The sequence below is a fragment of the Lissotriton vulgaris genome, chromosome 4_1 (assembly GCF_964263255.1).
Source record: "Lissotriton vulgaris chromosome 4_1, aLisVul1.2, whole genome shotgun sequence".
In the NCBI taxonomy this organism is placed as follows: Eukaryota; Metazoa; Chordata; class Amphibia; order Caudata; family Salamandridae; genus Lissotriton; species Lissotriton vulgaris.
The window spans coordinates 1,752,178,453-1,752,195,906 of record NC_141691.1 but is presented as its reverse complement, the minus strand read 5'-3'; the positions used below and the strand labels follow the sequence as shown (position 1 = coordinate 1,752,195,906).

At 42.0% G+C, this 17,454-nt stretch overlaps 1 protein-coding gene across 1 annotated transcript in view; it reads right to left on the bottom strand.

Annotated features, from left to right (window-relative positions):
• The window catches only part of SPAG1 (sperm associated antigen 1), a 1,072,862-nt gene that overhangs the window by 414,342 nt on the left and 641,066 nt on the right, over nt 1-17,454 (bottom strand). The window contains exon 13 of the mRNA XM_086966056.1: nt 11,578-11,730. Coding sequence (XP_086822182.1) covers nt 11,578-11,730 — 153 coding nt within the window. The remainder of the gene's footprint in view (nt 1-11,577; nt 11,731-17,454) is intronic.

Sequence of the window (17,454 nt, the reverse complement as noted above, 5' to 3'; positions counted from 1 at the left end):
AAAAACTCTCTTGCTTTCCGGACGAATGCCTTTCCTAAGGTAAGTTCCCTTACCTACATACGCTATCGTGTCTGTAGTCCTTTCTGATTCTTCAGGTTCTTCCTCCTCCTCCTCGGAGGAGGCCCTTTCTTTCTCTTTTTCGTGTATTTCTATCACTGCTTTTCTTATCCTCTTGTACATACTGGCTATGCAACCTCCTTTATCATACTTTCCTTCGGATATATTTTGACCCCACTTGTTGAGTCCATCTAATTCATCCTGTTCTGTCTCAGGCCTGTCTGGTTCTCTTATTAGGCAATTTATAAAAAAGCGTAGTATATATGCTTGAGTGTCAACTTTCTGATGCGCCATGGCATCCTTAATACTTTCAGGGTCTTTCCCAGTCTGAACAAAGTGATATATTCTATCTAGGTGCTCTTTCATTCCTGAGAATAACAGTAGGTAATCTGCAGCATGTCGTAAGCGTAGTGATGCCATCATCATTCTATCGTCTTTGCCGGGTACTGGATCATATCTGCAAACTGCAAGCAGTTCTTTGAGTATGTCGAGACGGGGTGATTTGAACGTGAAAGGATTCTGCATAGCCCTAAGGTGTAATCTGTGTGTTGGGGGCGGGGTCCGATGACCCCCTATCGCACCTCCGGAGGCGGAAACTTGGACATTATCTCTCTGTGGAGTCTGTATCTGTACTTGAACTTGTCTTTTAGTAGGATCAGGTAGAAGCGGTTTCGGTATATCAATTTTAGATGCGGGAAGTGGTGAAGGTGGAGGAATGATGGGCTGTCGAACGGGGAAACCTGATTGCAGTAACGGTGGGATATGGTCTGGGGGCGGGTTGCCACCTCCGTCACCGTCAGTAGGCGGGACGCGGACAGGCAGATTGGTGTAAGCGGTTGCTACATCCTCTAGATAGGAATTCAGGAATATGTCTTTAGTGGTCCTGTGAGTTACTTTAGTTGGAACCAATGGTGGCGGCAGATTTTTCGGTATTTCTGAAGTGGTCTCAGGCGAACCCTCGGCCACGAGATACATACCGTTTACGAGATTGTTTCGTGCGCGGTCTATTTGCTCTGATTTTACTCGGATCCCTTCAGTAACTAATTCATTTTCTTGGGCTTTATCTGATTCTTTAAGTCTGTCTTCTCTACGTAGTGCTTTTTCCGCACGCTTATGTGATTCCTTACGCCAAAATTCTATGGCGTCCTTCTGAGACTGTCTGGCTTTCTTTTTCCATAGTGCTTCTTCTACCTTCATGATGCACTCGGCATCCCATGTTCCGGTAACAGGCCATCTGTGTCTCTCGTCTAGATGCTTAGTATAATCGGCCCATAAATCTAGATACAATATGGCATCTAAGCCATGCTTGTGGTACATAAAATTTCCAGGAGTGTCCCTAGGGGGGATAGGAATTTCTTCCTCTAGTATCCCTTTCCAAGTTCCTATCTGCTTTAACTTGTTGAAAAACGGCATCTTGTTTACTTAATACTGAATGCTCAATCCTTGCTACTTAATTCTGAATACAGCTAGTTACACAAGAACACAATAATGCACATTAAAACAGTCACACTCATACCACAACATTAATCACATGAAAGACATTTGAGACATATATGACTACCCTCTATACCGGATGTACTGCTAAACAGCACAGATACACTGTCTAAAACAGTGCAGACCGAATTTGTGTACCCAAACCCGTCTTGATACGTCCCAGCAATGGTACTCACCGGGAAGCACGGAAACAGAAGGCCTCGGAAAACTCGACTGGACTGGACCGGACTCGACTCGACTCGACACGTGGATACTTCGGAAACTGGTGGGCCTCTTGACACCTCGGACCTTGCTTCTTTCGGCTAGGCTCTGGTCGGGATCCTCCGCACTCCTCACCGCCTCGTCTGGGTGCTGATTGCAGTCTTCGTCACCTCCGTGAGCCAGAGGGAGATACAGGAAATCCTGCCGGTACGCGTAGTTTCCGTCTAACTGATGGCAGGGGACAGAGTTTGCAACGCACCAACCGGCGCGTGGGGTGGGGGAGGGGTCCCTGTTCGGGCGCCAAAATGTCGTAAATATTTAATTTACCGTCTTAATTTCTATGCAGGTAAGTACTTAATCAATAATAACTCAATCGGAAAGAAAAAGGCAGAGTCCGTGGTGTTAGAGTTCTTAGGGGTTTTATTCCTTAAAAAGGAATCGTTCTAGAACTGGATATCATGTTCCTGCAACCACAAGGGTTCAGGAAGGGATAGAGCAATATTTTATTGACAATACATGGCTTATATACTTAAATCACATCATAGAAACCAATATAGTAGGCGTAACAGCTGAGAGAAGACAAGATAACAGCATTCACGTGGTAGTGATACGTAATCAGAAGGCGTGAACTAGAGGTATGAGCTAGAAACGTCACATGTAAGTGTCACGAGTGGGTGGCACAAAGCAGAAATGTTGCAATGTCAGCAGAAATCTGAGGCTTGGATGCGCGCGCAGCTGCATGACGTGTGATTGACGTGAAACTGGAGGGTGCAGGGGACTTGACATTTACACTAGCGGAAAGAGACAGAAGTCTGGCATGTCAGATCAACTCGTTCCTCTATCATATCTGATATCTGATGTTTGGGAACCATATTATCTAAACGGAAAAAGGTCTCTGGGGCAGAAGCTATTCTATACTGACTGTGAGTGCGTGTATAAGCGCCTAAGTGTCTGCATGAGAATGCGAGGGGCATGGGCCTTCCATGGTAACAGGAGCTATGAATTACTTGCACGTAGACAGTGAGGCCGGGCCCTTTGCTCTTGCAGCTGGGAGGATGTTTACTTAAACTAGTAGGCAGGAATGCATTTTCGAGGAGCGGAACAGATAATTCGAAGGTTGAAGTCAGTCTTGGCAGGCAGCAGGCTGAGCTGAGCGCCGGGAGCCACACAGAAAGTAAGTCAGAGGTCACGGGTACAGAGACAGCCTGGGCTGAGGCTTTCAGAGTCAGAAAGCAGGCAAAAAAGAGGCTCGATGGCAGAATTCAGGCCCTACTTTGCCAGAGCTGAAAAACGTGTAAAGTACACTACAAAAAGACGTTGGCATAGCATACTTAGGAACGGACTATTCAACCCATTCAGGGGGGGTCTGAAAGAGGACATGTTAACGTTGGACGCAAATGTATTTGCGTCTTCATAGCTGGCTCAGGAGGGAAGTTACATGCACTTTAAGCTGGTACATGGAGACGGTGGGGTACACGATAGGGAACACAACTTGACCATAAAATTTATATTTCCTCAATCGCAGTGCTCAATCTTTCCTGCCTCGTGCTACACCTACTCTAGGTCTACAGACGCAAGGTTACCAGCACTCCAAGAGTGCGAATAAGGTCCCCGGCGGAGCGGGGAAGGGGTGGGAAAGTCGCCAGGCTGCGAGATCTAGCTTTTCCTCTGGCTGGCCTGGCGACTACTGCCCCTGACCCCAAGAAGGGTGCGCACCCACTCAAAAAAAAGTCAGGATGAGTACCAGGAATCTCAAAGACCTGAACCAGGCGAATCTGGACAAGTACGCTTATACCAAACTACAGACGGGCCCTGAAGATAAGGAGGCACAACCGGCCTCAGTGCACAAAATGTAGTACCGCAAGAAATAACTCTACAAAACATTATGGCCGCGCTGACTAAAGTGGACACGCGTATTGGGGCAATGTCGGTGGAGGTCTCTCTGATCCGAGCTGATTTAAATAAACTGTCTACCAGAATAACAGAGGTGGAAGGAACTACAACAACTCTGGTGACTGACACAGCCGCTGTTAAGAAACAAGTGAGTCAACTCATGGCGTACAATAAGCAGATGGCGGCAAAGCTGGAAGACCAAGAAGGTCGTTCGCGGAGGAATAACATATGCCTTATTGGTGTGCCAGAACGAACGGGTGGCCCATCCCTCGATCCCTTTGTTGAGGATCTGATCACCACTCGCATTCAACCGCAAGGTCTATCCAACTACTTTTCAGTTGAGAGGGCACATCGAGTCCCTGGGGGCAGACCGAAACCGGGAGCGCCTCCGCGCCCCACCCTGGCCTGCATATTTAACTTTAGAAACAGGGACGTCATACTACAGACTGCACGTGCTGCACCCTCAACACGAATCGACAATGCTACCATCACCATTTTCCCAGATTATACGGCAGCGATATCAAAACAACGTAGTGGATTTCTAGACGTGAAGAAAACCCTACGGGATCGTGGAATCAAATACTCTATGAGGTTGCGGGTGGAATCAGAAAGGAAAACATGTTTTTTTCAGACACCAGAGGACGTGCAGTAACGGCTGGAAGGATGGGGCAAGGCCACACAATCCGGAAGAACACAACCCCCACCGTGGAGAACAAATGAGGAGAGAACAACAAGAGTCAGAGATCCTGTTGGTTTAAGTTTGATATTGCAGTAAAGCAGCAACGCTGTGCTTCCAATACCAACACCTAAAGGGACCCTGTTGACTTTTTACAACCTGGGCCGCCCTGATGTCTAAATGGTTACACATTCGGAGTTTACCTCTGGTTAAAGAGGGGTAGGGATTCTAGTTAGAAAACAGTTGCCACTCATAATACATCACACAAAGACAGACAACTACGGCCGCTTTGCGGCCATAGCAGGTCAATGGGAGGGGAGACCTATCAATATTGTGTCAGTCTACGTTCCTCCAGCTCTCCATGCAGTAACACTCCCTGCTCTTAGCGACTTTTTACTTGATCTTCCGGAGGGAGAAGTATTGATTGGGGGTGACTTTAATGACACTATTGATGGGGCCCTAGATCGATACCCTGCCATGCTACAGGCAACTAGCGTCTCTCATCTTAGGAGCTTTTTAAATGCACTGGGGCTCACTGACACATGGAGGTACTGACACCCCGACTCACGCCAATTTACTTTTCACTCCGGGGTCTATAATAGTCTATGCAGGATAGACTATTTTCTTACCTCAGCTGATTGTTTGAGAAACGTAGCGAATGTTGCAATCAAACCAAGAGGCATTTCTGATCATTCCCGGTGCTTTTAACATACACAACCCACCACAGGATACGACAACGTATCTACCCTATATACCCCCTGGTGATATCTCGACTGGAATATGGCCTGGTGACGCTTGCAGGACTTCCTAAAGCGAGCTTGGCCTCGCTCAGAGCCACGCTCGATGCATAGGCCAGGCTCATCACAGGCTCCAAAAAATACGATCGCATCACACCTGACCTTTTGTAGCTCAACTGGTTGTCTATTGAAGCCAGGATCCGTTTCAATATAGCTTGCCTCACACATAAAGCCCTGCATTTCAACTTTCCTGCCTATCTGGCGAACAAGCTTGTTCTTTCTGGATCCGGTCGGAACTTAAGTACGTCCACACTACTCTTGAAACCTCCTAAATTCAAGGCTTTTCCTGAGTAAACATTAATTGCATCTTAATGTACTATTTCTCTAGTCCCCTTGTTGACAGATTTGACATTTTTTCCCAACGTATCTTTCGCTACGTATTTTTGATTGGTTGTTAAACTGTTATTTTACTCTAGGGCCCTTTCGGAACTAAAATTCAAGATTACTTCGTGGACCGATTACAGATTTATCATTTACTCTACAATGCTGTGACGAGCCACTATATGATTCTTTCACTGAATGTTATGGGACATTTTTTGCACTATATGAGAAACTGAACTAGTAGGTATCTGACGTTGATTCTTTACTCCTTGTTGTTTTAAAAATGTTGACCTCAACTGCTCTGAGTTCATGCATGCTTCTGCCTCTGTGTACAGCGCTCTGATACCCGCAAGGGTCATGTTCGCGCTTTATAAAACTTTCCAATAAATAAATAAATACCCTGGATACCTGCATGTCCCCAAGATTAAGAAAGCTATCACCACTACAACACAGTATTACTTTCAGGAAAATGTCTCCTCGGTTAGCTCCCAGACTATTCTATGGGAAGCTTACAAAACTGTGCTCAGAGGGCAGGCCATTGTATCTATCGCAGGTCACAAGCGCGACAAACAGGAGCTGAATAATATAGAACTAGAGTTACGCGAGGCAGAAGCCCAAGGCACCCGCAATCCATCCCCAGCGACAACCCAACACTTGCGCCTTAAGCAGCAAGAGCACAGAGAATATCTCAGAGACGTGGTTAAGTCGCGTAGGTTGGCCACGCAGCATAAGATTTATGAAACCGGTAGAACACTAGTTACCCATAATGTTATTGTATAGACAAGCAGAAGCATTTACCTACATGCTCCTCATAGTAGATACTTCTTAAAACTTCAAATGATGCCAGACATTCCATTTATATTGTATTCCTTCATAAAAAGGAAAGAAGGTTTTAGATCAACTGTTTCTCTATTTGCTCTATTTAAATTTTGAGCAAATAATACAGCATGTCCATTTAAAAATTATCTTCAAATGTACTTCATACAGATATTGAGATAGGCCTACCGAAATAAAGTGACCTTAGAGATGGCAATTTTATTCTCTATGCACTCGTCCTATACTCCCAGCTTGTTCTAAATATAAGATGTTTCTGGTTGTGACTGTATGTGCAGTGATGCCATTTGCAGTGTATTTGGTGTATCACTGACTTCAATGATATCAATACCAGCTTTTTTCATTAATTCTTTTTAAATAGTTTTGTAATGAACACGTGTGCCAAAAAGGTCTCATGTCACCATGAAGAAATATTGGGTCATACTGTGTCTGTGCATCCTAGTGTGTTTTGTGAAAAAGGTATGGTTTCGTTTATTTCAGGTAAAGTTTAATTCATCACGTCTGAGAGGTTTAAGTAGGGTTTCCATAGAGGAGTGTGAAATAACTCGGCCATCTACTTTTTTCAGTTGGAAAATTGTTATTTTTAAGAAGGGTGTACAGAGAGTGCCTGTTATTACTAGATTTATTTTTCCTTCAGAATACCAGGCGTTAGCTATAATTAAAGAACGTCTAATGACTCTCACACAATGTTTGAAATGGGATCCGGATCAACGCTTGCACAAGAAACCAGTGTAATGTGTGTTCAGGAATAAGAAACATTGTTTGCTAATTTTCACTGACCAAAAGGTACTCAAGTGATGACATTCTGAAGATATCCTAAAACTTTGGGGCCTCAATCTAACATGACAAAGTAGAGCCCACTACCGATATCCAAACTTTTTAGTCAATCGGTTTTCAACGGGTTTGGAAAAGGAGGTGTATAAAATATTACAGCTCAGTTCTTTTTCGTTGAAAAAGCAACATTTACATCGATTTAAAATTTGAAGAAATTACTTGGATTTCTTATTACTGTGGTGAAGGGTCAGACAAAAGACCCATACACAGTGGGCATACCAGAGTGTTATGCAATGGTGACTCCGGAGTAAGAATCTCAGAAATTGTGACGATTAGCTTAAGAAAAATTGCTGCCATCCACCAGTGATCTGCAATGAATGCTAAGCTAGTGTGATACCTGCTCTATTTTGCAAGCTGAAAATATTTTTTTTTTATTCCTTAAGAGAGTTAGAGGGCTGCTAGACAAATGGAGAGTAATATCAAAATTATTAAATCTTCCAAGACACACAACTTCATTTGGATTGGATTTATGCAACATTAATGCAACTAACTGGATTCAGCATGAAAGACAATATTCAGACCACCACATTAGGGTTAAGCAGTTGTCTTTGCCCTCAGTTATACAGGATGTATGACTGCATCACAAGTAGTTGTAAGATCATACAGGACCAGTGCTCTTACAGTGCCACCATCCACCTCCATTCTCATGTAATCCAAGGAATTCCTGTCCGAAAAAGTATTCCATAGGGGTATGACAACTACAGTTGTACCAGCACTTTAATTTGGCCCCATGATCGATTCATTGAGCTAAGCATTAGTGACCATCACTGCTTGATTTAGTAACATTTGTACTGTATTCTAAGCTAATCCTTCTGTCTACACCTGCAAAAAGGTAAAGTGATTTAGCACCCCATCCAAGTAGTCTACTATTCCCGACTAGTGTTTTTACTGCTGTTCAGTGGTTCTCATAAACATAGCTTCTCTAGGCTGTCACAATTCAGACACTTGTGTGCTCCACACCATGCAGGTGTGATGTGTCGTACACATTCACTACATTTTATGAACATGGCTTCCAACCCTTTATATAGGGCCTTCCTTAAAAAAAAAAAAAGGCTACATATAGACAGAGCTAAAAGAGGTGGAATGAAGAGTGCCAACAAACGTAACCTAATCCAACCACCATATCTAAGGACTCTCAAATACCCAACATGTGAGCATATTCCAAAGCAAAATAGATATAGCAATAGAACAGAGGAAGTGGTAGAAAGACAGCAATGGGCAGGCACTTTGAAACAAACAGGGAAAATCTGCTTTCCGCAGCTGCTTTTGAAGTGCTCTATAAAGTTCTATGACATTTAAACTTACATACAGGTATTTCCATTTTAAATGGAAGAGAGTCATTTTTATAGCACTGCATACAATTATAATAGTTGTGTCCATGAAAATACATACCTTGCATTTGAAATGTAAGTGAATGTGATATTTCTCAAACATACACACACTCAAGGTCTTGCAGAACTCAAAATTCAGCTCAGTTCCGCTCTCTAATTAATGCCTGCTAACCAATTGATCCAAGACACTGTTTTTCATTTAATGGCACCCTTGCGCCACTGCTGGCTGCATCCTTTGGAGTTTGTTAGCAGATAAACATGATGAGACCGAAAAGAAGTTATGGAAGTATATCAAAAGAAGGACAGAAAAGAGAAGAAAACACATATCACCAGCACAGACGTATCTGGGGAGGATTCCAGTGGCCAACAGTGCACTTACTGTAAGAAACATTTACATTTGCCTTGAGAATCTGAAATCTCAAACTGTGAGTGTGGTTTGTTGCAAATCATCTATCCTGGTTAGATGATTTTGGGCTCCATAAACAGCCAAGGCTTTAGTGGAGGAGGGGAAGCTGCCACCAGAGTTAACCCATTCAGCGCGGCGCAAACTCCTGCGCTGTGCTGAACGTTCCATTGGGCCTATGGAACCATGACGGAACGGTTCCGTCATGAGCACAGGCCAACCGACGCTCATGACGGAACCGTTCCGTCATGAGCATGGAAGGGGTTAAGATACCTTCAATCGCCAGCAGAGAAGCCTGATGAATAGTACATTTTAAATGTTTGTTAGAACCGGGAAATTCAGCCTTTTTGGCTATATGATCTCCTATTTAACAGTACAGGTGTGATCATAATTTGGCTTAAAATACTCATTAGACAATCTAAGTTTCTTGTACTTTGAAGCACGGTTTACTTCATTATCTAAAGAAGGACCAAAGGAGAGTGATAACGAAGGGGATTGAGCTGAATGTATTGGTACCATACTGACAGTAAACCAAGGTTGATTCTAATGCAGAGGCTTGGATAAAGTAGGCTGTGGAAAACCTATCCTGCAATAGGGCTTTTAAGGTGCTTAGCGTTTTGATGATAGGGCATGTTCTAGGGAGCCTTATGCTTGAACTCCCTGAATCTCAAATTCTATTCGTTTTAGGAAATTACTGAAAGAGGCTTTCCTTTGCACTTCTGTTTTCATATGATGATACCAAGTATTCAATAGAAGACTTATTAAGTGAATGTTTTACGTAGGGCATTATATTTATTTTCTAAACAATACATAGAGTGGTCCTGTTTGTTATGTCTTTTTAGAGGAGGACTTGCACAGAAGAGTAAAATGAGAAGTCAACCGTTTCAATATTCTCAAACGCAGGTGCAAGGCCAAAATGATCCATTATTCAGCGTGGATTCGATTTTTTATTGTATATTCTTTTAAGTACTCTTCGTTAAAAGTACATGACACGTTTGTGCTGCAGTCTCAAATTTCACTTGCAACGTATTCATAAATCAGTTTATGTTGAAGCGAACACGTTTCTTGACGCTTCCATGTTAGGGTGGCTGTTTCCTAAAGGTTATGCAGCTGCATATGTTTAAAGGGAAAATGTGGAAAGCGAACAATCAACATTAAAAATAAGGAAAGATATACAAAGGAAAATTCATAACCATGTGAAAATAAATCGAAGAAACTTTTTTTTTTTTTAAATGGGAGAAAAATAGTAATTGATTAACCATTTACCATTAGTGATAATACCAAAACAAGTCAATACAACAGATCGCTCCAGTAAGTTAAATAAATAGATTTATTGAATGGGACTAGCTTAAAGGCGGAGTTTCTGTGAAATATCAGATGAAAACTTTCCACAAAAACGAACCTAGAAATAGTCACATAATTTAAATGCTAAATTTAAAAAGGGGGGGGGTCATCTAATGAGTTTTTACATTGGACTTCTTATGAAATTGCAACTAAGTGGGCTAAACCTCATTTTTATTTGAGGTAATCATGCATAAAGCAGAAATGATATAACTGGAAAGAGCATGTATCAATTAACATAACTTTTTTGTTCCGAATTTTAGCAAGCGTAGATATGCATCAAAGTTTGTGAGGGCAGAATATAAATGAGTTGGTGTGGTTCTGAAGTCTTAAGGGTATTGTTATGGGAGTATCTTCTAAATTAAAAGTAAGCTTTTTGTAAGTGTGTCAGAATAACAATACTAATCAGGTGTTTATGTAGTTGAATTCTAAAAGTATACTTGTAATGCTGAACTCTCATGAGTTTAGAGTCAGTTGATGTTACTGAATGATATATTTTTAAGCACAGGCTCACCAAAAGTTCGGGAAAGAAAACCCAGAGCTGATCGAAGTTACAAACAACTATCACCTAGTGGTTTGGATGAGGACTTCTTATATCAGGAGGAATATTGTGTTAGCTGCTTGCAAGTTGTACTTGCTATTGACTCTAGAGTTGCAAAACACGTGTTGGTTTGTTTGCTTCAACAAGCCGATTTATGAATAAATTGCAACAAAAATTGAGACTTGTGCTGAAACATACGCATTGCAATGTACTTTAAATGCAATATACTAAGACAAAAATATGAGAAATTCATTTTGTTTTCTAATGAACATGGAATAATTGATAATTGTCAGCCTCAATCCAGTCTTTTGAGAATATATTAACTGTAGTGTAAGGAAAAAAATCACTACACCTCTTAGGGCCCTCTACAGGTCAATCTCTAGTGCTTCTTGTGGCATCCTTCCCCTCTTTAGCTTTGAAAACACCTGTGACATTGTATATCTTAACCCTATTACAAATCTAAGCCAATGCAATATCCTCCCAGATGCCCTATGGCTCCAACTACTTGAGAGATGGGTTAGAGAAGAACTGAATAAATCCCATCCATGCGAGAAGGGTACTGTGGCTCAAAAGTACTTAAACGAAGAACTAGGCATGTTCAATCCCAGTTCAGGTGATCATTTACACAGGCAACATTTTAAAAGAAAATGGACACACTTTTCATGAGCTGAAATGATTAGTGCTTTCTATGTACAGCTAGAGGTTTTAAGAGGTCTTGACAGGATCAATGTCTAGTAACAATAAGCATAATGCTTTCTAGCTGTAATTCTAATTATGTGGCGTCTGAGTGAGAAACAATAGGCAAATTGAGTATCATAAAACAGTGCAGTATCTAAGCACCAGATTTTTAGTACCTGTTAATACTATCATTTGCAGACTGGATTCCACTGTCTATTTGTAGAACTGTTTTAAAATCCACATAGGCTTGTCTGTATTTCTCCACAGATTCGTATGCCATTGCTCGACGAAGCAGAGGTTTAATGGAAAATGGCTGGAGTTCCAAAGCTCTAGAAAAAAAACACAACAAGATTAGATATAAAAAATGTTTCATAATTCAATTTCATAATAAAGCTCTCAACTAAACCTACTTAAACGACAGAACAACGTATACAGTCAGTACAAATATTAATAGATACGTCTGCTTCTTCTTCCGTCAGGCAGATTTGTTGTTGCCTTTTGAACAGTAATAAGGAAACTGGGGAGAACCGTAGTGGAAGGAAAAAGAGGGGAGGGATGTGAAGGCATCGGTTGGGGCCAAACAGTGAGCTAGAGAGGGACCCAAGTAATTTGGGGTCAGGAAAAGCAGAGCCGCCTGGAACCCAAGTAATTTGGGGTCAGGGAAAGCGGAGCCGCCTTGAAAAGTTGCAAAAGGTAATGTGTGGGGTTGTCTAACCAATGAAATGAAAGACTGTAGACTAGGGGGAGGTCTTGTAGTGTGAATTATTTAACTATCATATCCGAATTTAACAATAGTTGTTCTAAAATTGGATAATATCCAGAGTGAAAGGTGATTTTGAATTCCAAATCATACAGTCTTTACGCTTTGTCAGCATTCTGGGGCCTAATCATAAAAACTGTATTATCTATTGCTACTACAGTACTACAAAATATTATTCACAAACCTATATGTGTAAATGGGAGGGGAACAGAGGCTCTCTAAAGGGTTAGACACAGACCTCAAAAAGGGATTAAAGGAAAAAACCCTCCAGTCCAATATGTAATATTTCTTTTATTGATTTAACAGTTCCTTCATGGGCCAACACGTGTTTCACGACAACATGTCGAGTCATCAGGGCCAAATGATATATACTTTGCAAATGCTGTTAGAAAGCCACAGCAATGATAGGAAGATACAGACAAATATTAGATATTTAGATGATAGAAACAAAGGAAAAGTGACCGACAACGAAAAGGCAAAAAAGTTTGTTAAATAATTACTCTAACATGATTTTTCTAAATGAACAAAAAAAGAATGTAATGCAACAATTGCTACAGCAAGCTAAGTGACAAATAAAAAGCTTAGTAAAGAAACACAAATATGATCAGATACAGATATTTTATCCAAGTGTCTTACGAGAGTGGTATCCGAGTGACACATCTTATACACAGTAGCACAATATGTATGCCTTAAAAACCAAGTATATGTGAGGGTAGGACAGCATATGATAGAATCAAGAAAAGCCCAACGATACTCAAAAGTTGTGGTTAGTGCAGTTCAAATAAAATGTTTCTTTAGAAAATGTGCAACAGGAGTGATAAAAGGTTCATTTTGCAAACTGGTAGATACTGAGATTTTGATGGTGCTTCTAAAGCAGTGCACCACTTTGTTTGCCAATTCGGCAAGCGTTGCAATTTAAAGGGTGCTAACTTTTAAAATGTTTGTAATGTGGTTGCTTTTAAGAGCGCTTAAATTAACATGGTGATTCTGTGAAATGTGCGGATGTCTTTCCGTGTTGTGATATGAAGTGGTTGTTGGTGCTTTGGTCCGCCTGTGTTGTTTGAACTTGTGTGTCCTAAAACTTTGTTGAGTTACCGTACCATTTATATTCAACAATATGGTCTTAGTTTTGTGAAACAAGTGATTAAAGGGATCGCAGAAATGCGCATCAAACTTCGGGTGAATTTGACTGATGTGTGAGTGTTTCACTGATTTGAAGTTCTTTTGGTTCACTGGCAATGTAGTCCTGGTAACATTTGCTAAATACGTTCCCCATCATTGTTTAGGTCTCACCTACGCAGCGTGTATGCGTTGCATTGGAAAAAGACCTTTAGCCATTGGTTCCCTTTTTCGCCCAAAAAAGTGCAAGCGTTGCATTGCTCTCAATGGCAACGCGTGCACGTTTGGCGATCCCCTTGCGGGAGTGAGCAGCAACGCCATATGTTAGCAATTATCGTGCCTCGCTGCTCGCTCCCCCAAGGGATGCCGGCGCAGGCCCCTCCTCTCTCCCTTCCTCCTGCTGCCGAGCGCCATGTGTATTGTCTTCATTCAGTAGCAAAACCAAAACAATATCTTTAAATTTATTTGGCATATGTTGGAAAGAACTACTCACTGCTTGTCGTGGCAATGATTGGTTTAATTTAAGAGTAGGTGTTTATTGGAGTTTACATAGCAGGGCTTTCAAAGGACCAGGAATATATAAAAAGCAAGAATGCATTTAGCATCTTCCTGAAGATCTGGTGTCATGAATCTTAAAGGGCCTCCTGGTGGAACACACAATAAATATGTGATGAGCTTTTTTGTATTTCAGGGGTGTTACGGGCTGGAAACCGGTGCCCCCAGAAGCTTCATATCTCGAGCAATGAATACAACCAAGACCGACTTTCACCGATGGGTTTTTCAAAATTAGATTGTACGCACACGACAGCAGGGGTTCACATGTATCACAAGATGTAGGGTGCTTGTAGACTTGTGTTCTGCTAAGTGTGCATTGGTGACGTTTGAATCTTGGATGGACAATATTATTACTAAATGGTTATTATACAATATTTCATAAACGGCGCACCCTGGCACATTCTTGTAGTTTATGTGCGCTAACATTGTGTTACTTTTATTTAATTTCAGCATGCCACATTTATCGCCCTTGGAAGGATGGAAGGTGAGCTGGTCCTTCCTAGATTCAAACGCTTAGACTGCAGATCTAAGCATGTGTCAGACTGAGCGCTTAGCTCACTGAAGCCATCATGTCAGCTGCAGCGCTGTTGAACATAGCGTAGGGTAAAGGTTTTGCTCGTGAAGCCAGTCAATGCTAGCCCTATATTCCCCTTCAAAACACCCACCACAGTGGACCATCACTGCACCTGTAGTCGTGGATTCAGCCCACCCACAAAAAAAAAAAAATAACTTGATTTGCCACTTCCATTTCCCATTGATTCTGAGCTTCTTTCAATTAGGTTGCCATAGTAACCCTGCTTTGTTTACACTGACAGAATTACCAGCCTATGGAGAGAGCATGAGTAGCCAAGACTGCGGTCTCTCCTGCGGAGGGACCCGCTGGGTATTCAGCCAACCCTGGAGAGTGTCCCACAGCCTTGCGGGGTGTCGTCGCCTCAGAGGGTCACACATGGCGTGCCGCCTCCCCTGCCGAAGCCCCATAGAGCACGCGGCCTGTTCACAAGGGATGTACCCGTTCCAGGTGAAAGTTCCTCATCCTTTCCGGGTCAAGCGTTCACTACCTGTCACGTTGAGGGTCGACAAGGTACACAGTCTCTCTGGGTGATGGTCAGAAGTTCAGTATAACGTACAATGATGGAGCCCCCTGCAGAATGTGAAGAGAGGTCCCAGAGTCTTCCACATTGCACAAATATTCATTGGGCTTGGCTTTAGGGGCCCGAAGGGTGCCCCCCCACCTGCACCGCAGGTGCTGCAGGGCCGGTGATATGCTTCTGGTGAGGGTTCTATACAGTATGGAGACTCTTGGGGTGAACACTCCACAGCTTTCCTGGTCGAGGCCATTGCCTCTTATGGTTCGATTGCCACAAGATATGCAGTCCCTCTGGGTGAGGGTCCCAAAGGCGTGAAGCGCCTCTTCTAACCTCTCCTGGAGAGGACCCCTCTTGGCTGCATTTCTGAGGGTCGGACAAGGCGCATCCTATCCTGGTGAAGACCCCAAAGGGCTTCAGTCTCTGCAAGTGAGGGTCACAGAGCCCATCCTTGAGGCTCTCTGAAGGCACCAAGCACTTCTTGGTGAGAGTCACATAAGTAACAAGCATTGACATAGCCAATAGGTCTCGCCTTTGGGACCTTATAAGTGTTTAGCCATGCAACAGTTGATGTTGTTGCACCAAGGATATTGTGCTGCATAACTAAATACTTATAAGGTCCCAAAGGTGAGACCTATTGGCTATGATAATGCTCGTTTCAACTTGTAGGTATGTAGGATTACTGCCACGTAATTCCTCATATTTGTTGAAAATACAATACAGAGTAATTCTTCAGATCCATACGTATGCTGTAAAGTAGATGTACTGCAACAAGTGATTGGATCACCTTGCCGAGTATTTTTGATAGCTTAGAATTTACATGAATACGAGCCTCGTAAATACGGATTTCTGGTCTTAGTGTCAGAATTGATTTGCGACTACATATCAAATTTCATGAGTCAAGTCTGTCGGACTACTAAATTGGGAGCTTTAGGTTTTGTAAATATGACAACTGCATTTGGAGACTCTTACTTTCTACAACATTTTTTTCAAGGAAACTGCAGGTTATTGAAATTTACACACTTCATTACTGCACTTTAGGCTTCTTCCTATATCGGAGCATGTAGGGGATGCCATCTGGTGGCTTTCGTTATTTAATTGATCTCAATTCAGTTTCATTCTCCAATTAATTTTTAAAACATCCTTTTTACAGATTGAGAAGTCCACCGTCATCCCATGATCTGTATTATTAGAACACAAAATCTATTTGTTGACATTGTTGTAAGTATTACAACCTGCGGTCAATGCGTTCACTAGGTGTGACTTTACGCATATGTTATTCAGGTTTGACTTGTGTTTAAATGCCACAATCTTTCAGAGATTCAGGATGAAGACCAAAACTCCGTTTTTTCCCCCATAACTGTACAAATTGTTCAAATATTTCCATATTGGTAAGATTACACTATTTATTAATGTTGTGCTTCTTTTTTCTCTATTGACCCTTTTATCACTCCGGCTGCACATTTTCTGAAGGAACAGTTATTTGAACTGCGCGAACCACAACTTTTGAGTATTGTTTGACCTTTCTTGATTCTGTCCTTGAGTCTCCCATCACTTACCCTCACATATAGTTTGTTTTTAAGGCACACACGTGGTGCTACTGTTTAGAAGATGTATTACTCAGATACTACTCTTATAAGACATTTGGACAATAATGTCTCCCTATCCGATCTTATTTGTGTTTCTTTTTTAAGCTTTCTGTTTATCACTTCGCTTACTGTACCAATTGTTGCCTTAAATTACTTTTAAGTTTCGTTCTTCAGTTATAAAAATCATGTTAGATTATTTATTTAACAAAAATGTTTTGTTTTTCCGTTTCCTGTTACTTTTCCTTTGTTTCTTTGATCTAAATCTTTATTTTTATGTATCTTGTTCCAATCAATGCTGTACCTCACTAACAGCATTTCCAAAGTATATATCATTTTGCCCTGACAAAGCGACATGTTGTCGGAAACACATGTTGACCTATGAAAGAACTCTAAATCAATACAAAAAAACTCCTAATTGTTATCATCAATTCTGGATTATGGAGTATTACACGTGAAGCCTTAAGACATCAAATACAGTCTGTGTTTACTAAGTGTGTAAATCTTCATCTCACCTATCTTTTTAATGAGAAGATCCTCTAGAACTTAAGTTTTCTACTTAGGGGCCGATTATGATGTCGGTCGGAGATGCAGCCAACGACATCATCGTGGAATTGGGAGCGACCTCCGGTCGGCGGTCCCAACAGTCTTATTATGGTGCGACCGCACATCGTGCAATCACATATTCACATTTACCTATGGGAACTTGTGCTACGCCCATAAACCGGCCGTAGCACAATCTCCCATAGGGAAATGGGAGGTTGTGCTCATACTTGTACCTTGTGGCAGTCACCTCAGGGTGCCTGCCACACGGTGCATGGATGAACAGGGGGGCACCATAGGTGCCCCCTCGGTCCCCAACCAGAGGCTGGAAAGAGAAGGGGGCCCTGCTAGGGGCCCCATACTCACTTTCCAACAGGCTTTCTATGTCAGAAAGCCCGACAT